Source organism: Ixodes scapularis, unplaced genomic scaffold (assembly GCF_016920785.2).
Source record: "Ixodes scapularis isolate PalLabHiFi unplaced genomic scaffold, ASM1692078v2 ptg000320l_1___fragment_1__unscaffolded, whole genome shotgun sequence".
NCBI classification, from domain to species: domain Eukaryota; kingdom Metazoa; phylum Arthropoda; class Arachnida; order Ixodida; family Ixodidae; genus Ixodes; species Ixodes scapularis.
In genome coordinates, this window is record NW_024609961.1 from 1,156,734 (window position 1) to 1,183,999 (window position 27,266).

Below are 27,266 nucleotides of genomic sequence, written 5' to 3' on the forward strand. Positions count from 1 at the left end.
TGACGTCAGAAAGATGCCGAGCTTTGATTGGCTCTGATCGAAGGATAGTGGTAGATTTCAACGCAAGCTGCCTTGAGGTCTACCCGCTGTCCTTCAATCAGAACCAATCAGAGCTTGCTGTTGTGACGTCACCACAGCCCCCGCAAAAAAAAAAAAAAAAAGCAGACGAACTTGCTCGCCGCATTGCGGCCAATACGGGTTCAAACCGAACTTCCTCGCTTCTATGGCCTACCTGCTCCAGTGTTTGGAGAAGCTGAGACCCGAATTTAGGACGGGAGGCGTTGTTGATGTTTCACGCTTCTGACTATTTGACGTATGGAGAGATAGAATAGCTTTTGGGAACCGCATACCGCAGAAATAGGCCCGATCGAGTGTTTCAGCCAGACGTATGCTGGTTACTTGAAAGATGTAATGGATTACAATGGACCTTTTCCGAGAAGCGTTCTGCGCACGCGCGAGCGCCCGATGCCAAGCGGTGGAAGTCGGAACGAAAAATCGAGGAAATTTGGAATGAGGCTGTAGATCGACGAGTAGAACACGTAATTGCAGCATATATATAATTGTGTTACACAGAAAAAGAAAGTGGACGGAAAGAAAAACACGACGTTTGGGTGGACGCTACGGATTTCCCTCTTTAAAGTCGCGTTGGGCACGCGACGCAGCTCAGAGTGCGGAGCAAGTGGTAGCGTAGCTCCCACTATCGATTGGTAGCGCAGGTAGGTCACTTCCTCGATTTTTAGTCCGTGCAGCCACCGCCTGGTGCCGTCGGTATTTGGAAAAGGTCCATTACAAATTACCGAGCTTCCAATGTAATGGATTACCGTTACAAGTTACTTTCGGTGAAAAGTAACGTGTTACTTTACCCGCTACGTTACAAATTACTTTCACGTTTCTTTTTCCGTACACTTATCCAGAAAACAAGAGAAACAATTTTGATCTATTTTTAAAACATTCTGCAACACTACTTTTCATTTATCATACGCCCGTATCATGGTAGTCCTTGTAAAAAAAAAATATATTTAAGATAAAGAGTGTCGGTGCACTCCGTTCACCTGTAAGCTGACAATACTTTATTTTCAGCTTCAGGCATCTTGGCAGTGAATTAATCCGAATGACTGCCCAACGTGTGCTTGTTTATGAAGGTTCTCTCGTGTTTCGTCAATATAGGAAACTTCCGTTTCCCTCAGAGTACGATCAAATTCTGAGTTGTTCGTATTAACGAGAGAAAAATGCATATATAATTATAATGCATTTTTCTGCCCAAAACGGAACCAAAATATACTATAATTCGTTTTGCAAAAAAAAAAAAAAAAAAAAAGGTGTCTATTAGCGAGGTTTATATGAACGCGACATGACTGTATATCGAGAGAACTTGCTTGCGGAGGCTGCAGAGGTGTCAGCAAACGCTCGACTTATGTCCGCCGTTACAAAGTTGGCAACATATTTCATTTCATTTCATTTATTATCCCTTAAAGGCCCCGCCAGGGGCATTACATAAGGGGGGGGGGGGAATACAAAGAAGCACACAAGTAGAACTTTTATACAATAAAAACAAAAAAACAAAACATAGAAACAAGATGTGGCTGAGCACTAGTCATAGGTAGGAGCATCGCACTGATTACATATTAAATACAGACGATAGAGCATGTCTGAAGAGGTCGGGGTCACTGATGAGCACTACATGGTCCGGTAGATTGTTCCACTCTATAATGGCAAGGGGAATAAATGAGCTGTTAAAGGTGACAGTGGAACCATGGGTGCGACGTACACTAAGGGAGTTAAAAATTCGTCGGGATGAACGATGCGGTTCTAACAGTAGAGACTGTCTGAGTAGAGGGTGGTAAGAAAAAATCTTCTGGAAAAGACAGATGCGTGATATTCTTCGGCGAGAAATGAGAATGGGGAGGCATAAGGAAGGGCCTTCATGGCCGACACACTGGCAGTGCGTTCATAATTAGAAAGAATGAATCGGGCAGCACGATTCTGAATAGATTCTAAGGTGTTAGTGAGGTAAATCTGGAGTGGGGACCAAATGGCAGCAGCATACTCAATCTTCGGACGCACAAAAGTTTCGTAGGCCAGCTGGTGCAAAGCTGGAGGGGCTGAGTGCAGACAACGTCGAATGTAACCAAGCGTTCTGGAAGCTTCGGCATGTATGGAGTCAATGTGGAGGGTCCAAGACATACGGGAAGAAAAATAAACGCCAAGGTATTTGTACGATTGAACACACTCAATTGTTGATGAGCCTATACTTCGTTTCAGCTTCGGTCCGAGCGCGGCCGATGTTATGAGCCGAAGGGCCAATCAAACATCGCAAAAAGCGGCACGTCATGGCGTGATCTCTGCGCTTGATAGAACTAGCCGGCGGAGGACCACGCACAGAGAGACAGCGAATACCGGCTGGTCCTATCAACTGCAGAGTGCACGCCATGACGTTGTGCCTCTTTCGCTGTTTGGTCCTTCGGCTCATAACATCGGCCGCGCTCGGACCGAAGCTGAAACGAAGTATAGAGAATATTTGAAAAGAGATGGGGAATGTTTTCGAGAAAAACAGACAAACTTACATTTAGAGTGGTTTAGTAACACGAGCCATTGATCACACCATTTGGTTAAATTATCGAGGTCTTTCTGAAGAAGAAGGTGATCGGAGGAGCAATTTATTTGGCGATAAATGACACAATCATCAGCAAATAAACGTATGTTAGAGGTGATAGAATTTGGAAGGTCGTTAATAAAGATCAAGAAAAGAAGCGGACCTAGAACACTGCCTTGTGGGACCCCAGACAAAACATCGGTAAGGTTTGATTCTAAAGTGTTGACGACTGTATATTGGACTCTGGATGAGCGAAAGCTGCGAATCCAAGATACGATTAAAGGATCAATATTGAGTCGCGAGTTTTGCGAGTAGGCGTAGGTGAGGAACCCGATCGAAAGCTTTGAAAAAGTCTATGAAGATGGCATCCGTTTGAGAGAGCGAGTCAAGGTTAGTGTGCAGGTCGTGAGAAAATTAAAAAAGTTGGGTGTCGCAGGAATAACCCTGGCGAAAACCATGCTGGTTTTGGAGAAAAAAAGTTATTACAGGTTAGGTGATTCATAACGTTAGAGAGGATGATATGCTCTACAAGCTTCGATGCAATGCATGTGAGCGATATGGGACGATAGTTATCAGGAAGGGATTGATCACCGCTTTTGAAGACAGGAATGACCCGGCCAATCTTCCAGACCGTTGGAACGCAGCCGTCTGACAATGACTGGTTAAAAATTAGCTGAAGAAATAAACAGAAGATGTCTCTCGTGTTCTTCAGTATTTTTGAGCAAATTGTATCAGGTCCCGGGGCAGAAGGTACCTTCAGTTTATCTATAAGATTAGAACTTCCAGATGCAGTGACAGTGATCGGAGGCATTTGGGAAAACGGAAGTAGAGGGAGGGAGGGAATACTTTCTGGTGGCTCCGTTGTGAAGATGGAAGAAAAGTAATCATTCATTACTGACGGGGCAAGTTCGCCGGGCACAACGACACCGCCCTTGTCAACTAGCTCAATGGACTGCATACTAGGATTGGGTGTAATCGTTTTTCAAAATTTAGTAGGGTTGGTTAGAAGAATGTTGGGCAAGTCCTGATGAAATACTTCTTCTTGAAAGTTTTAATTAACGCGGTGTACTCTTTTAGGCACTGAAAATACTTATTCCATACAGAAGGAGAACCACTAGCCTTCGCTTTTGGAAAAAGACGCTTCTTTTTGTTATCAATTGATTTCATCTTTTTATTGTACCATGGTTGCCCAACATCTCCACGAATCCGTAGCAAGGGAACATGTAAGTTGATCAGGTCAGTAACCTTTTGCTTAAATAACAACCAATTGTCCTCTACGGACCGCGACGAAAAAGAAGATAGAAAGACGTCAAAAAAGATGGTGAGCTTAGCATTAATACCAGCGTAATCAGCTTTACTAAAATCGCGTATGACCTTAGACATGGGCGATTTAACTAGAACAGGCAGTGTGATCAATATATTCATTATTCTATGGTCGCTAAGACCAGGCATGTAAATAGGAGATTGCACAAGATCGGGCGATGATACAAGGACTAAATCAAGGATATTATCATCACGGGTAAGCTTGTCGATCATTTGACTAAGATTGAACAACATGCAAACGTCAAGAAAGTGCTTGGAATCACGTGACGTAGATGTGAGTAACTGCCAGTTGATTTCAGGGAAGTTGAAATCACTGAACAGTAAAGGATTCGCTTTGGGAAATCATATCGTGATTTTGTTTAGGGCAGTACCTAGTTTATTAACAAAAGAACAGTCAAAACCTGTGGCAGCAGTAGCGCTAGCTGCGCTGGTGATGTTTGTGGGGTCGTATTGTACATAGTGCTTAAGTCCCGAAACATTTCACGAGGCTGAAGAGTGCCCATGCTGACCTGATGCGATGGGGCGTGGGAAGTGAATCACCTTCGAAACTCTGGTCATTTCGATCGTTTGTGATCAGAAGTTCAAGACCTACGGTACATCCTGTGGATATAATGTGTGTTTATGTTTGTTCATTTGTTGTTGTTTCTTTCTCGCAGGCGTACCGGTTTAATGTTACGCACTCGGCAGTTGGCATCGTCTTTTCGGATGACCTCGAGAAGTCTGGTTCCTACCAAATCCGTTTTCCCCTGCGGCATGTGCCTTCGCCTGACGTGAAGCGAGTTGGAATAGGTAACGTGGTTTACCCATAATGGAACTAATCCGATACCCGCTATTTTATTTAGAAAATTTGCTCTTGGGACACTTCAAAAGTGTGTAGAGAATACTTGCTTTTTTATGATACGAGAACTTGATGTTATAACAATTTCGTGTGAGCTCCATTCATCCTCGTTTATTTCAATAATCCTCTCCATGAAGACCTTCCTTAAGCTTCTGCTTATTTAAATCGTTCAGTCGTTGCTTTTTCATTTATGATATAAAATTGTATTCACTTTTTGTACCTCCACATTTCATAAGCTTGTATATATTATTTATAGTCATAAATGAATGAGGAGTGTCGGAAACTTCACCCTTATTCGTCATGCCAAGACAGGCTTCATATTATGTGCGGCTAACAAAGTAGTTTAACAGCCTATAGGCTTTTGCTCCTTAGTTGTGAAAGAAATGTAGGTGCTTCAAATCCATCTAAATAAAAGGAAAGAAAGAGAAAACTAAAAGGAAACCAGATCGCTGCAGTGTGACAACACTCAGAAAAGGTAAATATTGCGATCGAAAAATATGTCAATTTTAAGCATTGTATTTCTTATGCTTTCGATCTTGGAAATTCACCAAAACCCTCGAACAGACGTGTGTTTCATCTAAATAAGCGCAGCAAACGCTAGAAATGCGCTTGAGATTAGCACAGCGCGTATCCGAGACCTCCGCTTTCTTCCCACAGAGATGTGCAGAGTGAAGCACTTCATCTTTTCGTCCGACTCCGTGATGTGCCCGGCAGCCTCCTATTATTCCAGCGGCTTCAGCACCCTCCAAGCTGCGATCGACTTCTGCTTCATCAAGGTTTGCGCCGCGCCCCACTAACGCACGTCTGTTTTGGGGTGTATGCCTGCACGTCATTAATGAATGAAAGAATGGACGGACGGGCAGGCGGACAGATCTATGGGAGCAGGGGGTTTCGCTAAGGGGGTACTCCGGCGATTTGTTTAACTACCCGAACACAAAATCTTTTCTGCATACCCTGCCGTAATCCTCTCCGAAAAAAAGTGAGTATCAAAATTAAAAATTCCAATTTAACGACCCCGCCAAAAACAACAACACTTTGGCTTAATACTTCGGTTTCTAAGTTCATCGATATATGTTGACGTGTTCAGATATTGTGAACGATTTAATTTTCGCGATGACCAAAATTTCGCGAATTTCGCGAATCGCCTATAATTCGTGAAAAATTGGTCCCACGAACAATTCCGGCAAAATGTAAACACATTGAATTCTATATTGAGATCCCACCGCGTCGCGAAAATTAGAACCCGCGCAATATTCTAAAACTTCAGCTTTTGCCTAAATCCCGAAATATTGAGCCCGCGAAAAGTAAGTCGTTTACAGTAATTATTAATCGAATCGGAATCCATAAAAAAGAAAAATACTCCGGAGTATTTAAAAAAAAATGCATTTCATACTTTAAAATAAAAGTTCGCATTGAGTTCTCTATCACTGCGTGGGCCCGCAGCTCTGGACCAAGGCAGACGCGCGGCTGCCGGAGCTAGTGGTGCGGCTCTTGCCCAAGCCTCCGTACGTGGACCCGGGCACCACGTGGAGGTCTCTGGTGCCCCTCTACCTGACGCTGGCCTTCTCGCCCTTCGTGTCCGTGCTCTGCGTCAACATCGTACTCGAGAAGGAGCGCAAGATCAAGGAGGGCATGCTCATGATGGGCATGATGCCCTCAGCCTACTGGTGCGTAACCTGACCACGTCTGTAGATTGCCTCAAACACTTCCCAAACATTCCCTCGGTTAAGTCTGCCCCCCCCCCCCCCCCCCCCTAACTTTTTCCGAAAAATATACAAACCCAAGGCACAGGCACGCCCCAGGATCCCCACTGGAGTTACGGACACCTCCCTGCTTCCGAATTCTGGATAAGCGTTTGCTTCTCAGGATGCCGCCACTCTTTTTACAGTCACCGATAGCTGAAGCAACGGAACGCATCTCATTATCGCTATGTATACTAATGAGATTGCCTATTGTGAGGAGCGTCGCGTCCTTCTAATTTAAGTTGGGAGTTCCGATTATTTGAGTACAACGAGCTAAGTTAAATCCTTTACTGAGTAGTGCATTTGCTTATTTCGTGAGTAAATACTATTTGATCGATATCAGCCTTTATTGTACCATGTGCCCTGGTGGCCCGTATCCTTGCAGGACCGCGTGGTTCCTGGTCGAAGCCGTGGTGGTAGTGAACGTCTGCTTGATCATGACGGGGATGGTGTACGTGCTTCACATTCTTCCAAACACGGACATTGTCCTCGTGTTCGTCATATCGCTCCTCTACGGCTTCACGGTCGTCATGTTCAGCTTCATGGCAACGCCTTTTTTCAGCAAGTCCAAGGTGAGTGCTTGTGGCCAGCGAACGGCAGTGTGCGCCAATCGGTTTTCGGTAGATAGAATGGTGCTCTATACTCCGTTTCATCTTCCGTCCGAGCTCAGCGGACGCTAGGAGCCATCCCAGCCAATGCGGCGTTGGGGGAGTGTCATGCGACCTTGAGCTCCCTGTGTCGCCCCGCCCCACCGGCAGGTCACGCGACTTTCTCCCGGCGCTGGATCGGCTGGGATGGCTCGTGGCGTCCACTGCGCTCGGACGGAAGGTGAAACGGAGTATAGTAGATAGTTACGATGACCTCGGTAACGACACCTGATGGCAGCAGGATGCGTGCGCAAAACTGCCGGCGGTGTATCGGGTATCGTTGTCGGAGTTATCGGAGCGGTCTACTAAAGCTCCCTACTGCCGAACCCATTCCCAAACCCCCTCCCGAATCGGCAACACTGGCGACTACCTTTCTTTTAATGCGATAACATTGTGAAGCTACTCATCGCAGATTTCTGCTCATGTTTGTCGCCCATGTAGTAAATGTTCCGCTAAATTTAGCGGAAAATAGACTTTACCTGACCTATGCACCAATTCAGGTTCCCTGCTAGAGTTTAGCCAAATCAGGTTCCCCGCTACATTTAGCGGAAAATTGGCTTCACGTAACCCGTGCACCAATTCAGATTCCCAGCTAAATTGAGCGGAATCGGGTTCCCCGCTAAATTTAGCGAAGTATTGACGTTACTTGACCTATGCACAAATGCAGGTTCCCCGCTAAATTTACCGGGGAACCGAACACCAGCCAGTCTCTGCAACAATAAATTCTATCGCATTCATAGATAATCACCCCTTTATATTTTCTACAAATATGCTTCCATCATCAATGTTTTTCTTTATTTCTTTCCTCGCTTCGATTATTTTTCTGAATAAAAGCTTCTATTTGCGTCTTAGTCTTCCGTTGTTTCATTTATTTTCCTCGTAAGTATTTTTTTTGGTCTTTATTGGTTAGCCGGGAAGCTATGTTTGGCTTTTCATATTTGAAAATTGTGCCTGCATGCTGAAGGGACACAAATAAACCGAACTGAATTGAATTCAACGCACAGGGACTTCACGTGCACACTCGTGTCATTCCGAGAACGGGCAGCCCACAGGGCATATGTTTCCACCAGTCGGCAGTTGTGTTCTTATACGGCAGTGCTACTCGCTCTTTCAATCCATTCCGGTCGTTCCGTCCATAGTCGCAGGTGGAGAACGACAAAAAGGAGTGAGAAACGCGTCGCTCGTCATGTTCACGCTTCCTGATTGGCTCTTTGGCGTTCTTTTCAGCTAATGCGGCAATCTGATTGGCATGAGGAGGGAAAACGAGGCACTCAGGAAGCGCCACGCTATGCGCTCCCTTTTGTCTGTAGTTGCTTATCTTAATGTTCCTGCCTCGTTCCCTGCTCTCTTGCACGCTGACACGCAGGTGGCTGGCTCGGTGGTGGGACTGATGATGCTGCTCTTCAGCTTCTTCTACATGCTGTCGGTGTTCCTCAGAGGCAGGGTCTCGACCTGGGTCTTCTACGTGATCGCCCTGCTCTCGCCGGCAGCATTCACCCTTGGCATTGAGCGGGTGAGCTCGCCATTGGCTGTTTAAACTCGGCCAAAGCGACGCCAGTCCTGCGATTTATTTGCGCGCGGTTAAAGAGTACAGCTTCGTAAGCCTAGGAGTACAATGATGGATTGCTATTAGTCCTACTCAACGAGGCATCGCGTTGCCTGTACTACAGTCAGATGCATGTTAAGAATACGTCGGAGGCTCTCCCACACCCTTTCTGCAGTCACCCACTGCTTCCCCGCGATGCGCCAATAATCCGCTGCCGAGGCTCACGTCACGCAAAGGTCTCATAACCTTACGTGGCTACTACTTCTGGTCGGGCGCGGAGCGATCCGATCCGTATCTGGTATGGATGGTAGTGGTGTTCATTTGGTGCATGCTTAACTTGCATCCGTCTATAGATGGCTCTTGTTTGCCCTGTCAGCTCTTGTTGTCATTTGACACCGTGCAAACGGATGACCGATGTCTCTAGAGGAAAGTTCAAGCAACCAGGCCGATCGATATCATATTCCGGGCCGTGCTGTCATGGCGAAAAGGGGGAACGGATTTTGAACTCTGGGATTACCTGACCGCTGTAGCGCTCGATGACACTCACCCTTTTAGAGATCAGCTCTTACACGCCCGTTTCCGGGTTGAGCGGCATCGCCGTCGCCGTAACCGTGAGGTCACGTGACCCCCCAGGTCACGTGACCCCCTCCGCTCCCCCCTCCTCCCCCAAGATCACGTGACCCCCGTGAGGAGAGGAGGAGAAAGGAGGGGTACAGGGAGGATGAGCAGGGGGTATGAATCCGGATTTTCATTACTCCGAAAAATGATTTTAAAAGACTCTTATCTCTTGTCCCTCGGCCGGCTTCGAACTTGAGCCCTTTCGTTCAGGAGTAGCAGGCAGGATCACGGGGAGGAGGAAGGAGGAGGGGTATACCCTCCCCTCAGTACCCTTCCCTCCTCCTCCTCAAGAGCTGCGCTCCAATTCGGCGTTACAGGGACGTACTTGTAAACGGCTTTCTTTCTTTCTTTATTAATACTGTTAACCTCTTTCGAGGTTGTTACAGAAGTGGATGAAACATAATATCACACAGTTTGCACTTGCTGCAATAACTTGGAACAAAAATCTAAGAAGTTAGTAGTATTTACATCAGGTGGCAAACTATTCCAATCAATAATTGTTCGAGGAAAGAAGGAGTATTTAAATGCGTCATTTTTATAACTATATGGCTTTATTGTTCTGCTGTGAAAATGCCTAGTAGACCTGGGGCAAAAATGTAATCATCTTTGTCTATGCCAAGCTCGTCGTTAACGATAAGGTAGAGGAATTTTAGACGATTCATGCTCCTTCTTTCCTGTAGGGTTTCCAGGCCCGCCTCAGCACAAAGTTTTGTGGGGGACACATAAGAGGAATACATATTGTACACAAAACGCACCGCTAATCTCTGAATTCTCTCGAGCTCTGAAATACAACATGATGTGTGGGGATCCCAGATGACACTAGCATATTCTAACATTGGCCTAACCAGAGTTTTATATAATAATAACTTTGTCTCACGGGAGCCATGCTTCATATACCTGCGAAGAAAACCCAACTTACTCATTGGTCTACTACATATGTTACTAACATGTGTGTTCCACTTTAAGTCAGATGTTATAATCAAACCCATATACTTATATGAGCAAACTCTAAGAAGGCTGTAGTTACCAATATAATAATTAAAAAGTAAAGGACTTTTCTTACGAGTAATGGACATACAAACAGTCTTTGATAAATTCAACGACATTTACCAATCGGCACACCAATCTTTCTAGTGAGGAATTTAATACTTCACAGTCTCCAAGACTTTTGATTTCGTTAAAAACAACACAATCATCTGCAAACAATCTTATCTTGACTGGAATTTCACAAACAATATCATTAACAAATACTAAAAACAATAAAGGCCCGACAACTGATCCTTGTGGGACACCAGACGTAACGTGTGCAGTACCGGAACACGCGCTATCAAATTGTACAAATTGTTGTCTCATAGTCAACTAACTTTCTAGCCGCCTCAAAATATTAGTATTATTTAAGACAACCGCCAATTTTGTTAGTAGCTTTTCATGTGGAACGCGGTCGAACGCTTTGAAAAGTCCAAGTATACAACGTCAGTTTGCCCTGGAGTATTAATTACCGACGCGAACTCGTGCACCCTTTCGGTCAGTTGGGTGATGGTAGACACTTTTTGTCGGAAACCATGTTGAGCCTTAGTAAAAAAACTATTTTGCTCCAGATATGCCGATATGTGTTTAAACACAATATGTTCCAAAATTTTACTACAAATACTGAGCCAGGAAATAGGTCGATAATTGGAAACAACCACTGAGTCACCGGATTTTAAGATCGGAATCACGTTTGCTATTTTCCATTTTGAAGGTACAGTGCAAGTTTCTAGCGACTTTCTGAATATTACAGTCAAGTAGTTAGCGCTCCATTCCGCATACCTTTTCAGGAAAGCATTGGGAATTCCATCCGGCCCAACTGCCTTTTTAACGTTAATATTCAAGATATAATTTAGAATACCTTCCTCCGAAATTGTTATATATGGCAAACAGTTCCTAGCGCAATCGCTGTCTTCTCGAATTGCATCAAATACCGGACTCTGATCATTGTACAAACTGAAAACGGACGTTAAATATTTATTGAAAGCATCAGCAATATAATAGGGGTCATCCACGGTTTCATTATCAATATTCAACTCGTTTTATTTTGGTTTAGAGGGCGATATAAAGCGCCAAATATCTCAGGCGAGGACTTGAGAAAGAAAGGAGGGCATTGTTACATTAAAAAACTCGATGCTTGGCTTCTTTAATTGTATCCTTAAGACTGTGGTTTAATTCGTCAACAAGGTTCACGTCTTTCGATCGTTTGCGAAGTCTAAAGAGTCTACGGCGCATTTGAATGATTTCCCTATTTATCCACGGATTTGTTTTATTCGTAAACTTCACTTTTTTTGGCACAAACTTTGAAATGCAGTCAAGAACAATATTTTCAAAAAAACTGCCACAAGAAATTGACATCGATTTCATGTGTATTGGAAGCACTGAAGAAGTCAGTAAAGGAGAACGCTAGAGCGTCAATAAAAGCGACATTATCGGCCTTGGAGAAGTCGAGATATTCTTTGCGACTTCGTGCGTCGCAGGGCGTATTATTAGTGGAAAAAGTAAGCAATACCATTTGATGATCTGAAATGCCCTCAAGCACCTCAATACTTTGTACTCTTTCACATATATTCTGGGTAAGGAAAATTAAATCGAGTATATATAGTCTTTTTCTTCGGATAATCTTGTGGGAGCAGGTACGATTTGATTCAGATCATGAAAGAAGGCCAGCTCTAGTAAAGCCTGCGAGATATGACACGCTGACCATGTGCTTTCCCAATCTATATTAGGCAGATTAAAATCCCCCGCAAAAATAATTCTAGAATTGGCTTGTACATTTTCGGAGAGATAGTCGTTTATTTCTACAAAATCATTGTCACTGCTAGGTGGTCTGCAAAAACGCACCAATGATAAGAGATATGGAAAAAATGCTGACACGAATCCACAAGGTCTCAACGCCACTGATATCTGGCATTCGGTTATAGCGCAAGTTTTCTTTCAAAACTATTGCCACGCCCCCACCTCGGGGATTTCTGTCCTTCCGTATTATTTTATAATCTGGGGGAATAATTTCCGAGTCAGTAACTTCAGTATGTAGCCACGTTTCTGTGACGACTGTGATATGTGGGTCACGTGACAGCAAAACATGTTCAAAATCAGTTACCTTATTCATAAGACTTCTTGCGTTCAAGTTCAGGAATGAAATAGAATGCATGGGCTCCCGCCTGGATTGTCATGTCTGTTGCGACGGTCTGGGATGAGTTAGTGCTACACGTGCCTGTTTATCACTGTCCCAGACAAAGAGTGTGTTATTTATTTTTAACTTGTTATAAATTAGACTGACTTTATCGCCTTTTTTCGATTTTCCTGTGAACTGTCCCACAATTGCTTGCGAATGTTGCGAACACGTACCGAAAAATCTTCTGAAACAGAAATTGTCGATCTCTTCAGCTTAGGGCAGTTTTTAAGAACTGACAACTTCTCTGAAAAATTTAGGAACTTAACCATTACTGGTCTAGTTTTGCCATCTGATTTGCGTCCAAGTCTATGAATTCTTTCTATGGTTGTACCTGGTAAGCCCAGTGTTTCACCGAAAATCTTGTTTACTACTGTATCCTGATGTAATTCCGCTGTCTCACCTACCCTCTCGGACACACCATAGATAACGAGATTATTTCGACGGCTTCTATTTTCTAGGTCATAGATTTTATCCAAGAGGTCACCTATTGTGTTTTCGACGGTAGCGACTCTGTTTCGACGATCAGATTATTGTTTTGTTGTCGCCTCTAGGGCTGTCAGTTGGGTCTCAAATTTTTCCAGTTTTTGGTGAATTCGCGTGAATTTTTCTTCTGCCCGTTTCTGATTTTCTTTGATGGTTGTTAAGTCGTTAGTCATTTGCGCCTGGTTTTCTAAAACTAGATTTAACAATTCTTCACCTGTGGGACCAGGGTTGGTTTCAATATCACCGCTCATTTGCGAGAGTAAAGCAATGGTATCAGTAATACACAAAAAAAAAAAAACACTGGGACACGGCAGCACCATCAAAAAGAGGTCATCGCTTTTGTACGAGGAGTCAGAACAACCAACCTGCACGAAGAACAAAAGCGGGTTTAACCGCATGTTCGTGTCGATGCTGCCGTGTCCACTGGCGCGACGTTGTTCCACCGCCGCCTTTATAGCCGGTTCTGCAAGCGTCGATGACATCGGTGCACCTGATGCGATGGTCACCAGGGGTAGATCCGCAGCGGCATTGGACGATGACGGTATGATGATTGGAACGGCCACCGAGTAAGCAGAATCCGTCCTGCTGATGACGAAGCTTGGCAGCAACAGCCCACACTGCACGAAGAACAAAAGCAGGTTCAGCCGCATGTTCGTGTCGATGCTACCGTGTCCACTTTTTTATTAATTTTTTATTTTCCAAACTGATAAAAAGACTTTCAACGAAGGAAGGACGTTGATTTGTGTTCCTCTTAAAAGTGAACGCTGATTCGAGCGCACATTTCTAGAATGTATTTTTGCACCTGTATTAGCTTCTACATTGACAGTTTCTTACTGATAGGCTATTTTTGGAAAATACCGCCGTTTTTCTTTCTTCGCTTGCAGATCAGCCAGATGGACGTGATAGGTTCTATGCGATTTCGGGATGTCTTTGAAGACGGCTTCTCCGTGGGGAGCTCTATGCTGATGCTCCTCTTTGACATTTTCCTCTACGGCTTTCTCGCCTACTATTTCGACGCTATCATCCCAGGTAAATTTTCACTTGCTCCATGATTTCAGATGTCGCAAAACTCCTAAAGCTATTGGGGAGGATATCAGAACGTGGCGCTTAAAGCGGTTAACTTTAGAACTACACGGATGGGGACAACAAATGCAATGACTCGGCGCTCGGCTGACTTAACCGAACGCGGCGTCAGCGTTCGGCTGGGGTTCGTGTTCATTGGTGAGGGGAAGGAGGCGCTCTTTTGTTACCACTCCGGCCTGCATGAACGATGCAGCATGCACGGTGCGGAACTCAGCACAAAAGCGGAAGTGGGTAAAGCTTGCATTCTTTGACGACTGTTTTCGGGAGAAATCCGGCACTTAGCGTCACTTCGTTTATTGTTGATATTTTTACATTACACTGTGCCGCGCGCTCTTTTGAAGGTAACCTACACATGCCCACGAGGCCTGTGGGCATGTGCACTAGCCTTGTTTTGGGTAAACACCGAGGTGTGGGGACAACAAACGGGTCGGAGCGCCCCCTATAGTTCAATCTTTTCGCCAGTAGAGTTAGTAATTATTTTTCATACACGATAAAGAAATAAAAAATTAAAACACAAAGGACATCTCTGGGGTGTTTTGGATATAACGGCTGTTCTCTAACAGCAAATCCTAGGTGTGGATTTTTTTATTTTATGATTGCAAGGAAAATAATTAGAAATATTCGCATGTGCCAGCAATGCTACCATATGATGTTTTCTGGCACGTTGGAGCAATGCCTTGTGGTCATAAAGAATTGTTAAAGAAGGCGTCTCAAACTTGGAATACAAACTCGGCTGCAACTTTTTGAAATATTAAATTGAAAACTGCGGCCCCTTTTTTGTTGAAGATATCTAACGTAATGGGACGATATTCTGTGGTAATGGTATACCATTCATATTAAATATAGCGCAAAAGAGACGGGACAAAAAGACGAAGAAGCACACAGGACAAACGCTAGCGTTTGTCCTGTGTGCTTCTTCGTCTTTTTGTCCCGTCTCTTTTGCGCTATATTTAATATGAATGTCCACTACCAACTTGCCCAGCAGACCAAGCTTTTATGGTATACCAAAATAAGATGGAAGTTTGACAAGTACACAATAAGTATGTCATATTGACGAAAAAATAAACTGAATCATAAAGCCATTGCACAAAATGTAATTTGTTGCAAGGAATTGTATTCGCTCGCAAATGCAATGCAATGCAAGTTTCTTGTATTACGTGCAGTCGTATCTAAATGTTCATCATCAAAGCCTTGGTATGAATTACAAACAATCGTATTGGCAATGGCCACCGTGGCAGCACCCGCCGCAGAGACTTGGTATGAATTACTACTCAAGCAGTTGCAATTCTAATACCCATTGTAAACGCCGCATTACAGGCGCTTGTAACTGGAATGTCCACCGTTGAAGCTTGGATATTTACATTACAGTCAACTGCGTCAATGCTGAATTGCACTGTTGCGGAAGCCAACTCAGATTTCGCGTACGTCGCGTCGACGTGTGGCGCAGTGTGGCGCAGTCTAAGCAAGGAGAGTTGGCCGTTTGCCATGCACCTGTGCCGTAAGCGAACTGGGCGCCATCGCACGCACCACAGACACGTTTTGAGTCACGCCACACGATGCTCATTCGCCAAACTTGGTGAATTCTCGGTGTCCTCGCAAGGCGAAAAAGGCAAAAAAGAATGAGGAGCCACACTTAAAAGATAGCCTGTGCCTGGAAAACGGATATTGAACTTGAGCTTCAGCTGCGTGTCTCATAAAATGGAAATCTCCTGTAGTTGGTTCAATGCTTTTGTTTAAAAGGACACCTAGACGGAACACAAAAATAAGAAATTGACGAAGACAATGATGTCCTCGTTCATTTATTACTAACGTTGACGTTCGCGCCAGTTGGCATTTTATGGTTAAAATTTTCAAATAGCGCAGACAAGGTTCAGAAAGAAAAGCTTACACGAACAACAGCGCTGATTTACACTGAAGTTTATATGTGCTAACATCGAGTATAAATACTGCAACAAACAAACAAGCGAAAAAAGAAACGAAAAAAAGGATGCCAGTGATCTGTAGTGTTATCTTCCGATTCCTTGGTCTCTAGTTTTCGAATAAACGTGACACGTCAACGCATAGCTCTCGGCAGAAAGGGCTTGTTCCGCTTACGTTCTGCTGGGGAGTTTCGGGGATCAAAAAAGGTCATCAGGAAAGTCTGGGAGAGGTGCGCTTTCAGTGTATGCTGGATGCCGATCGTTCCTGCGATGCTAGTCCGCAGATGTATACCGCCGCCGACGCCAATGTCCTCCATCCGGTTCCTGAGGCGCCATACGAACCGTCCTCCATCCGGTTCCTCAGGCACCATAGGAACCGTCTTCGCTACGGAGGCGACCGATGACCAGTCTCCAGGTGCCGGCGTTCGGTTGTCAACTAAATCAGGGCTAACGGGACCCCACATCCTTAAGCTGTTTTTAATTTTAAAGAATTTATTAGTTTTATGTTTCGCCTATATTGTTCAGCGGTCTATATGATAAATGCATATGGCGGTTCGATTGACAGATAGAAATACATCTGCTTGTAATGTTCACCGTGGAAGCTTGACCTCAACTTGCATCTCCCCTTGTGCAGGGGAGTTCGGCCAGAGTCGCAGCCCCTGGTTCATCTTCAGGTGTTTTGCTCCTTGGAAGGCGAAGGAAGTTCACGACAAATCCGCCAAGTCCGAGATTGCTCCGAACGCCGATGTGGAAGACCGCCCTGCTGAACTTCTCGGGCGAGAAGCCATCAGGTGTGTCATCTCGTTGTCTCGCTGTTTACTGCGGAAGGCTAAACATTATCCTTAGACGGCCACTTACAGTGCTCTGCAGGCACGGCCACTTGATCACTTCCGCTTCACTACGGCCTACCGCTGCACCAGGAAATACATAGAAACAGCGGTCCAGCTGAGTTTCCTAATCTCGCCGCGTGAGGCGTGAAACTGCGGTCACAAGGTTGCTACACGGAACCATTAGGCTTAATATCACTCACTGCGGCCACCGCAAGCACTTTTGTTTCCTCCGGCAAAAAAGAGCTGTTCGGCAGACCGTTCTCAAGAGGGCGGGAATGATATAGAGAGGCCGTGTCTCAAAACGAAATAGACCAGTGGAGCGCTTGGTCTCGCTAGAGTAACTTACTGTACTTGCTCTGCTTGACGAAAATATGCAGTTACTTTTGTGTAGGCTAGTAACCATATGGCTCCACTGTTTAATTACTGTAGGCATCGCTAGAGTCTGCTGGTCCATTTACTTTCAGTGGGCACTTTACGTAACTCGCCCACAGTGCCGATCCAAAGTTTATCTACTCTAGAGATGTTTATTGCCCGAGTTGCTATATCGTTCGTCTAGCGGATCTCGAGCACCCTGTATACCAAAACTGTACCCGATACCTGCTGTACCAGGAGTACCACGAGTGTATACTCGATTCCCGGACTCTGAGGTCTCGCGGACTCCACCGTGACTCGAACGTGTATCGAGCTTCCCGTAAACCAGTCTGCTTTGTTTACATTCCATTTGCCACAGAGTGGTCATACGCTTGTTAGAATCGTGGTTAGCTAAGAACTTCCTAAAAGCTATAGGTTCCTTCGCTTGACGTGGGAACGATGGTATGCTGAGTTCAATGAACACAAACGTTGGCATGATCCGCAATTTCGCGACAATGTGACATTCAAAAGAACCATACGAAGGAGCTTTGGTACAATGAAACTGGCTCGGAGTCTGCATGGAATACTATTTATAGCTTCGCAATATCCGTAAGCTTTTACAACCAGCTCTCCTGGGCGTTTTTCTCAGGTTTAGTTTTTTGTGCCCATTATGCATCGGTTCATCTTACCCACCAGGCAGTAAACATACATCTCTCAAGCGTTTACAACCAGACGAAAAATGCCGAGTCACATGGCCGTGGAGAATTGCACGGCGTCTAATATTTCACGTGAGAAAGTTACTGCGCATGCTCTCAACACGTTTCACAGCACAGTGGACAAAGGTGGAAGTGCGCAGAAGGTGGTGTTATTTCATTGTGCATAGTACACGAAATAAAGCAGACAATCATCTTTTCGGTCCTCTATCATTCCCGCGGTTGACGTCCACGAACGCGGCAGAATACAGGATCTGCGCAAGGTGTTCCACTCGTGGCGCCAAGAGCCCGTGGTGGCCGTGGACGGCATCAGCCTGTGCATGCACGAGGGACAGATCGCGGCGCTGTTGGGCCACAACGGCGCCGGCAAGAGCACGCTGCTCAACATGCTGGTGGGCACGCTGAGCCCGTCCCAGGGCACGGCGCGCATCTACGGCCTGAGCACCGAGGACACCGAGGACGTGGCCCAGATCCGCTCCATGCTGGGCGTCTGCCTCCAGGAAGACATCCTCTTCGACGCGCTCACGGCCAGGCAGCACATCACGTTCTTCGCCAGGATGAAGGGCATCCCCAAGAGCTGCATCGACGAAGAGGTGGGACGGCCTTCTTGCAAAACTTTGGTGTTTGGAACGCGTCTACTACTGGCGTGTTGACCGCGTCCTAAACCGTGGTCCCTCGGATTCCGCCTGATGACGTCACAGAAGTGTCACATTGTCGCCGGCCGCGATTCTGGCGGTGTCCCAGCAGCGGTGGTAGATGTGGCTGACGCCTGTTCTTCTTCAGATCGCTCTCCAGCTTGACAAGCCTCTGAAGCTTCGGCAGACAGGAGCTGGGACGCCGCGACGACGACAGCGACACTCGCGTCCCCTCGTCCTTGCCTCCAAAACTTGTACGCACCACCGCCAGGATCGCGACGTACGGCAGAATGACACTCCGTTCTTTGTGACGTTATTTACGGAAACTTCGAGATCACATTCAATATATGGGCGGTGTAGGACGCTAAAGACACCAGTCGGAAACGCATTCCAGGCACCTTAGCAAAACCTGCTACGTTCTAAAAGCCAAACCTCAATTGAAAAAAAAAAAAACGCAAAAAAAATTGTTAGCAAGTAAAAAAGCAATATTACTTTTCATTCTGATATTTTTTTTCTTTTGAAATAAAATTCTTACGCGCCCACACTGTCTTTTCTTGGTTTGACGAATATTAAACATATTTAAACGTCGGCTCATAAAAAAAAAAATATTTAGGTATGGTCATGTTTGGTTCTTTTGCATTTAATCACTACCGCTAGCACCGAATTTACATGAAGGTCTCACATTCTGCGATACCTCATTTATTCAGTCCCAAAAACTGGGTTTAATTTCCTCTTACGGACCTGGTAGAATTCGGTAACGAAACCATTGATATCAATTCGGTAATCTCACTTCAATGGAATGAATCATTGCAGGTGGAGAACATTCTCAGAGAACTGGATCTTACGGACAAAGCGGACGTGCCGGCGGTTAAACTCAGCGGAGGACAGAAACGAAAGCTTTCTGTGGGAATTGCGCTGATAGGCGATCCTAAGGTAAGAAGAGACATAAACTAAATATAGTAACAGAACAATATGAACCGGTTCGTTTTCTGATCGCATCATTTTTTTTTCTTCTGTATTTGACAATTGACTTTTTTATTGTCTTTTCCATTCAATTGTGCGACGTTGGTGTAATTATTTAGCATTGCTGTGTGATGTGATGTTTGACTGATTGTTATATGAATCTGGTGCAAGCATGAATACATATATTATGAAATGAACCGGATGTATGTTTCGGGTTGACATTGTTAGTACCCCTCATGAAGTCTCAGATGAGCATAAGGGACGAGTATAAAAAAATAGCAGTAACAGCCCCATTGAAATAAAGACTGTATGACTGATATGATCCCATATGCCACAATGCCATATGAATAAATTGTAGGACATGTTATACGCCATAGTCTCAATAAAGAAAACGCAGGTCATGTCAATGTTTGGCCATAGTTTTCTACTGTGCCTCAACTGGCTCATACATGGCAATTTTTTCCCCTGGTCTTTAATAATTTGGCCAAAAGCAATATCCCAGCTAAATAAATGTAGCGCACGGCAGCCGACAATATTTTGTGTTCTATGGGCTATATACGTATCTAAGGCACGAGATATTGTCTGGAATTGCTTAAAATTGAAAAGTCCACTGAGAAAACTCCTTAATTTTCAAATATTTCTTCGTATGGGTTTTTCATGTTGTATATTGGCATATAGGTTATATAAATACGCATGGGGATTTTAGTAACAAAATTAAAAACTTTTACAAACCTGTGTAATGCGAAATTAGAGTGCAGCTCTTGAGGTATTTTGATTTCTGCACCCTCCTCCTCTTCCATCTCACCCTCCTCTTTTGTACCCTCCCCGTCCGTATCCTCCCCTGCTCCTCTTCCGTACCCTCCTCTTCTGTGTCCTTCTCCTCCTTCGTACCTTCCTCCTCCCTATCCCCCTCCTCCTTCTCTGTACCCTCCCCTCCTCCTCCTCCATACCCTCCCATCCTCCTGCGCACCCTCCGTTTCTTATTCTCCATACCTTCCTCCTCCTCCGTACCCTCCCCTCCTTCTCCTGCGTACCCACCCCTCCTCCGGCGGTTACGCCGACGGCGACGGCGACGCCGCAGAACACGGGAACGAGCGCCTAAGAGCCGTGCTCTAAAAGGGACTCGTGAAAGAATCGAATGACGACCCCACATTTCATCCCGCCTTGAGGTCGGCGAATACCCGCAGCAATCTTGCTTCCTCGACAGATAGTGTTTCTCGACGAACCCAGCAGCGGCATGGATCCTTACTCCAGGCGTCATCTTTGGAGTCAACTCCAGAAACGCAAAGAAGGCAAAGTCATCGTTCTCACCACACACTTCATGGACGAAGCGGATATTCTCGCAGGTTGGTTCGAACATCTCGTTCGAGCGTGTTGTTCTGTGACTACGGTTCTATGCTGCTCCTCTCGACAGACTGGAAAGCCATCATCTGCAAAGGGAAACTACGCTGTGCGGGCACGTCGCTGTTTCTCAAGAATCGCTTTGGAATTGGATACCATCTGACGTGAGCTTCGTTTTTATACTACCGCTTGCTCTCTGTACACCTTATACGCAAATTTAATAATTTGGTACTTTTATCATGTACCACAAATGGCTGGCAACATATGATGAAAATTATGTTTCTGCTAAAAGATATGACTAGATACAAGAAATTCGGATAAACAGTTTCGTCTTTAGTGCATTACTTAATCTTAACAACATCAGTATTTGAATTCAAAGATCAGTACGTGATATGAGTACACAGGATTATAGGCGTATTATAAGTTTGCATGACTATGGCATTTTCATTATGTTGGCCCTTGTTATTGAGAGGTTCTGCTGTTTTAAATAAATGTGAGACTTCCAGCAAATAATTGGTGAAAAAGGGGTTCAACCCTCTTGGTATTCTGTCCCCCAACCACGCCCCCCCCCCCCCCCCCCCTTTTCCGCCCCTCTGTCACCCAAACGCTTCCGACGGTGACGCGTTTAATCCGCTGCAATGTATACACCGTTCTCTCGGACGTCACTGCCGGGTCTTAAGCGATATGTCGCCGCCATCACCAGGTACTGACATAGTTTCGGTTTCAGGCCGCCGCCGGCGACGCTGGCCGCTGCAACTTCATCGTTTTCGGTGCGCGTTTCTTTCGTGTTTTTGTGTTATCTGCTCTTGCGATCAAAGTGGTACAGCGATGCCGATGAGCGCGATGCTCGGTTGCCGCAGCAGAAGCAAGCCCTCCGCAAAGGAGAATAGCGCAGTGCCAAATATAGAACTCAAACATATAAAATAGCGCAACAGGAACAAGGACAAGTAGTAAACAGGACAGGCGCTAACTTTCAACTAGTTTTATTCTGGAAAATCGAACACATATATACACACGACAGGCAAAGCAGCTCCACGTAAAAGTTGATTAATTTTTCACCCGATCATTCAAAAACTGATATTCATTACAATGAAGAGCAATAGAAGTGTCGCTGACACATGCCGTCCCACTTTTTTTGATAAAGAAAGCTTCCAATAGCTCTCGAGCGACCGTCTCTCGGCTTCTTCCTAGTATCCGCATCTGCTGAAGTCGCGGAACACAGCCACACGTGTTGCAATGTATCGGCAAATGAGAGCCATATTTATTTTTTACTGATAATGCGTGCTACCGTGCTCGGTCATTGATGCACCGCCCCGTCTGGCCAATGTATACCTTACCACAACTCAGGGGGATTTCGTAGACCACACCCACTGTGCAGTCCACGTAAGGGGTGACGTGTTTTTTGTCACACGGTGCTTTTGCCTCCTCATCAGAGATGCGGGCGCACAACCCAGCCAACTTCTTTGGGGCAGAGAATACAACTGGAACATCGTACTTGGTTGCAACTTTCTTCAGATTGTGGGCAACCTTGTGTATGTACGGAATGACCTCTGGTCTTTTTGTTCTCTGCCTCGTTGGGACCTTTCTTTTCAACCCCTTCATTTTTTGTAAGGCGGTCTCCTGTGGGCAACCTGTGGCGTAGACCGCCTTACAAAAAATGAAGGGGTTGAAAAGAAAGGTCCCAACGAGGCAGAGAACAAAAAGACCAGAGGTCATTCCGTACATACACAAGGTTGCCCACAATCTGAAGAAAGTTGCAACCAAGTACGATGTTCCAGTTGTATTCTCTGCCCCAAAGAAGTTGGCTGGGTTGTGCGCCCGCATCTCTGATGAGGAGGCAAAAGCACCGTGTGACAAAAAACACGTCACCCCTTACGTGGACTGCACAGTGGGTGTGGTCTACGAAATCCCCCTGAGTTGTGGTAAGGTATACATTGGCCAGACGGGGCGGTGCATCAATGACCGAGCACGGGAGCACGCATTATCAGTAAAAAATAAATATGGCTCTCATTTGCCGATACATTGCAACACGTGTGGCTGTGTTCCGCGACTTCAGCAGATGCGGATACTAGGAAGAAGCCGAGAGACGGTCGCTCGAGAGCTATTGGAAGCTTTCTTTATCAAAAAAAGTGGGACGGCATGTGTCGGCGACACTTCTATTGCTCTTCATTGTAATGAATATCAGTTTTTGAATGATCGGGTGAAAAATTAATCAACTTTTACGTGGAGCTGCTTTGCCTGTCGTGTGTATATATGTGTTCGATTTTCCAGAATAAAACTAGTTGAAAGTTAGCGCCTGTCCTGTTTACTTCTTGTCCTTGTTCCTGTTGCGCTATTTTATATGTTTGACTAAGATGAACCAACTAGCCCAACAACGTACCTTACTAAAATATAGAACTGCATTGCTTGCCTAAAGTGATAAACCGACCGCTTGAGAGCACAAAACTTCTGACCCCAAAACACCGGAGCTTTTGCTCGCCTACGCCGGTAGGATTTGAAAAACCTCGACAGCGGCCGTGTTTGTGGTCGTTGCATCATTACCGGTAAGAAATACATGTGTCATCCGTAATACATGGATTACTCATACCTAACCATCGTACTCTGTGCGCTTTGCCACAACGGCGAAGGTAGCTTTACAGTGTCTGGTACTGTGACGCTGCAGAGAGCGACACACCTCCTCCTAGATTACGGACAGCAGCGGCTGGTCTCTTTGCTTTTACATTTGTCGCTGAGCTTCCTTATATCTGTGGTGTTGGTAACCCACTTGTGCCGATCGTGTTCCGGCAGCGGCGCGAGTTTGTACAGATCAGATGCTTAGACTTTTAATGCCTCAAGTACAGACACGTCCTTGAACGTGAAGGCGAACCTTCGATTCTCGTGGACGATATGAACCCCGACTGGGTGCCCACCCAACGTCTGGGCTAAGAATGCGGCGAACCTCCGCCCTTAACGCGCCTTGCCGGTTTGTATAATGTATTTTATGAATCTTTCGAGTTAAAATGTTCAGTTCAGTGAGCCTGCATTTCGGACGAAAACTTCGTGTTATAGTCATGCACGTGGATGCTGTAACATACACACGCCGCAGCGATGTGGTAGTCGAGCAGCGCACGAGCGGCGGCGACGTCCACGTCTGCTTCTCAATACCCTGTAATGGCGGCCGGCGGGCTGAAATAGGGGAAGGGACCTTACGTGAAAAATATGTATAGCACGGTGAAATGTATGGGACACATTTGAGACCATACCTCTTTCGTGTAATACTATTAAAGAATACAGACACGGTTAAAATGCTCAAAACAAGCGAGCTGGAGACAATTCATTTTTGAAAAACCTCGAGACTGAGGAATACAGAAAAAGGAGGACACTGCACACAGTCTTCTCCTCCATTGCATTATTGGTATCAAGAAGTGCTTTCGTATTCAGAATATATCCTTCAACATGAATTTGACAAAACCTATGTAATTGAGCTAAGGCACGTAAAGGAATAAAAATAAAGTACCCCAGCCTGCTCCACGGTTAGCATTTCAGACTTAACACAATTAAAAATTAACGAACAGGGTAAAAACCAATAAAAAAGTTGCATACAAAAACCAACTTGTAAACAAGAAATCCTGGTGGAAGTTAGCCGAAGGAGCGGGCCCGAAAATCAGTGGCTGTCATGTAATTAAACTCGTGTTTTGTTTGGGTTCTTTTCTTTCTATTTGTTGTTCCTTGGTCTTCCATTGTTCTTTCTTCTTTCTGTTTTGAATTGTTTACTATAATATAGTCTTTAGTGGCTTGGAACGTGTTCTAAGGAAGTCTGCACAATGTGAAGCTGGTTGCCCCCCCCCCCCTTTTTCCCCTTTTTCTGACGAAACCTATAGCTGTCTCTTGAAAGCGTTGCTTGTGTCACACGATCGCCGTGCTGCCTTTCCAGAATGGTGATCGAAAATGGCTCGGACAAGGCCGCCATCACCCAGCTGATACAGCAGTTCGTGCCGAATATTACCGTGTATCGGACGACGAGCACCGAGATCGCCTTCATCCTTCCTATGGACAGTACGTACAACTTCGCCAACCTCTTCGGCGCCATCGAATCTGCCGTCAGCGACGAGGCCATGGGCATCAAGAGCTACGGGATCTCGATGACCACGCTTGAGGAGGTCTTCCTCAAGATGGGCGAGGTGGAGAAGCCGGAGGATCTGCATCTCCGCGACATTCATGTAAGTGACGACGCAGAGATAAACAACAACAACAACACTACTGCGCTATATATAGGAAGTTACAGCTCAAGGGGTAGGGCGAGGGAAAGGAAGGTTGGGGAGGAGCAAGCAGACAGAACGCTGGAGAGGAGAGGGGGAAACCTCCTCCTCTCTTTAGCGTTCCCTGTGCTTCTTCCTCCCCGGCATTCCTTTCCCTCGCCCTACCTTCTAGAGTTGTAACGGACTATATTACAAACCCGGGACTATACACTCCGTGCGACGCGACTGGCGCGCCGCCGCGCGGCCGGTACCGAAGGTAGGCAGCGAGAACCCCAGAGAAAACGAAACCGAAACCACGCCGCGTACGTTGGTACGCATTGAAGTCGGAGTGGTGCGGTTGCGCTGGGTTCACAGCATGAAGTGCTGCCTGTGCTGCGTCATTTTAAGTGCTTCAATAGTTATGCGGCGTATCTCGTGGAGACAAAGTTTCACAGTTTTTCACCTCGCCGATGTTTTGTGGGACAGCGACAACGATGAACCCGTGCCGTACGACGTGAGAAATTTGGTCTCCCGATCATGTCTGCCACTGTGTCGGCACGGCTGACATATTCTACACTGCCGCTTTGCGCTCTGCGTTTGTTTTCGTACCAGTAACGCCTACATGTGTCAGCGCCGATAGGACGAACCCACACTCGCAGGTATGCAGTGCCAATTTCGTTGGAGGAATGCCCTCCAAAGAAGTTTCGTCCCCATCGTACGTGTCGATGATATTTCCGGACAAGTATGGCACGCAATCTGTACTTCACGAAGAAAGATTCGAAAGGTAAAAAAAGTGACAAATATAAATCTAAAGAAAACAACAATGAAACTCGGAATCACAGGAGAATCGACGTTTGAGTATGGAAGTTTATGTGGTGTGCTTTCTTTCTTGACCAGCCTCCTTTTGGATGTGGAAACACTGACACTCCGAGTTCTGTAGACAACATTTTTTTTTCTCGGCTTTAGAGCCACCTATCGCAAAGTGGTTCGAACTGGAAGTACCGTCCACTGGTCCCTTCCTACCTGTAAAATGTGCACCTCCCACGATGAGTGGTATTATCTGACAGCCTTTGACGGTCAAAGCCAGTTACCATTTAGTTACGCCGCCCAAACTAAATTTCCACCTGGTTTCGCTATGTCAACTCTTTTTGTTATAATAAGTGTTGTGCCAAGTGACGGTCATGTCAAAGTACCTGTGCGCCGAAAATCAGCACCTCGCACAACAGGTTATTACACAACAGCTGACCGCAAAAGCCCTTGGCGACCAAACCGTGTGTTGGACGACAACTTTGTTTTCTCGGCTTTGGAACCACCTTTCGTAAAGTTGTTTCAATGGGAAGTACAGTCCACTAGTCCCTTCCTACCTCTAAAGTCTCCACCTCTCCCAACCAGTGGTATTCTCTTGACAGCCTTTTCATAATCAAAACCGGTTCCCATTGAGTTACGCCGCCCAAACCAAATTTTCACCTGGTTTCCCTATGCCACCTTTGTTTTGTATAATAAGTGCTGTGTCATGTTACTGTCAAGTCCAAGCACCTGTGCGCCCAAATCTGCACTTTGCACAGCCCGCTATAACACAACATTTTGGGTTCAATATTGGATATCCCGTACAGCTTTATTTCTTCATTCGTTAGAAACATAACTGTCACACCTGCTGTCTTAAAGAAACTTGGCTCTCTTCGTGCACAAACTTAGTGAACCTCTCACTCGCCTCCAAATATTATCGTTCCAGCAGTCGTAGGTTTACAGCGACGAGCGAAATAAATTTCCCACTCAGAGCAATTAAGGTGGCGGCCGTCTTGTTTTTCGGAAAATTACTCCAGCTCCTTTTTCGGTCGCAACTACAGAAATTACCCCTAATTACGACTCAAACTCAATATATAAGTGGAGACCAGCTAAATGCCCTTCTGCCCCAGCACTCATGCAACGTCACCTTCAATGTATCGGCTCAAAAAGCAAGTTTCGTCCGTGCGCGCTTCCGCCGCCACAGCTTAAATAAAGAACAGGACAAACACGAGCTCGTGTTTGTTCTGTCTTATTTTATCCTAGACATGTTTTTTTTTCCTTAATTATGTTCAATTTAGAGCACGACGTTTGTGCACTAACTTCTTATTCAATATTACTACTAAACTGTAAAAAAAGAACAAAGAAAAACACTGCTAGAAATTGTTTTTGCGCTTTTTTATGGTTTATAACTTTAGAAAAGTTGGAATACTACG

The 27,266-nt window shown here is 45.5% G+C and overlaps 1 protein-coding gene and 1 pseudogene across 1 annotated transcript in view; one reads left to right on the forward strand and one right to left on the reverse strand.

Moving 5' to 3' along the window:
- The window catches only part of LOC8050788 (cholesterol transporter ABCA5), a 154,627-nt gene that overhangs the window by 55,286 nt on the left and 72,075 nt on the right, over positions 1 to 27,266 (forward strand). The window contains exons 4-15 of the mRNA XM_042287791.1: positions 4,573 to 4,705; positions 5,412 to 5,530; positions 6,198 to 6,421; positions 6,882 to 7,068; positions 8,510 to 8,656; positions 13,880 to 14,024; positions 16,632 to 16,788; positions 18,136 to 18,484; positions 19,340 to 19,459; positions 20,697 to 20,835; positions 20,904 to 20,994; positions 24,744 to 25,029. Of these exons, the coding sequence (XP_042143725.1) occupies positions 4,573 to 4,705; positions 5,412 to 5,530; positions 6,198 to 6,421; positions 6,882 to 7,068; positions 8,510 to 8,656; positions 13,880 to 14,024; positions 16,632 to 16,788; positions 18,136 to 18,484; positions 19,340 to 19,459; positions 20,697 to 20,835; positions 20,904 to 20,994; positions 24,744 to 25,029 (2,097 nt within the window). The remainder of the gene's footprint in view (positions 1 to 4,572; positions 4,706 to 5,411; positions 5,531 to 6,197; positions 6,422 to 6,881; positions 7,069 to 8,509; positions 8,657 to 13,879; positions 14,025 to 16,631; positions 16,789 to 18,135; positions 18,485 to 19,339; positions 19,460 to 20,696; positions 20,836 to 20,903; positions 20,995 to 24,743; positions 25,030 to 27,266) is intronic.
- The window catches only part of LOC120842794, a 133,808-nt pseudogene continuing 124,565 nt past the window's right edge, over positions 18,024 to 27,266 (reverse strand).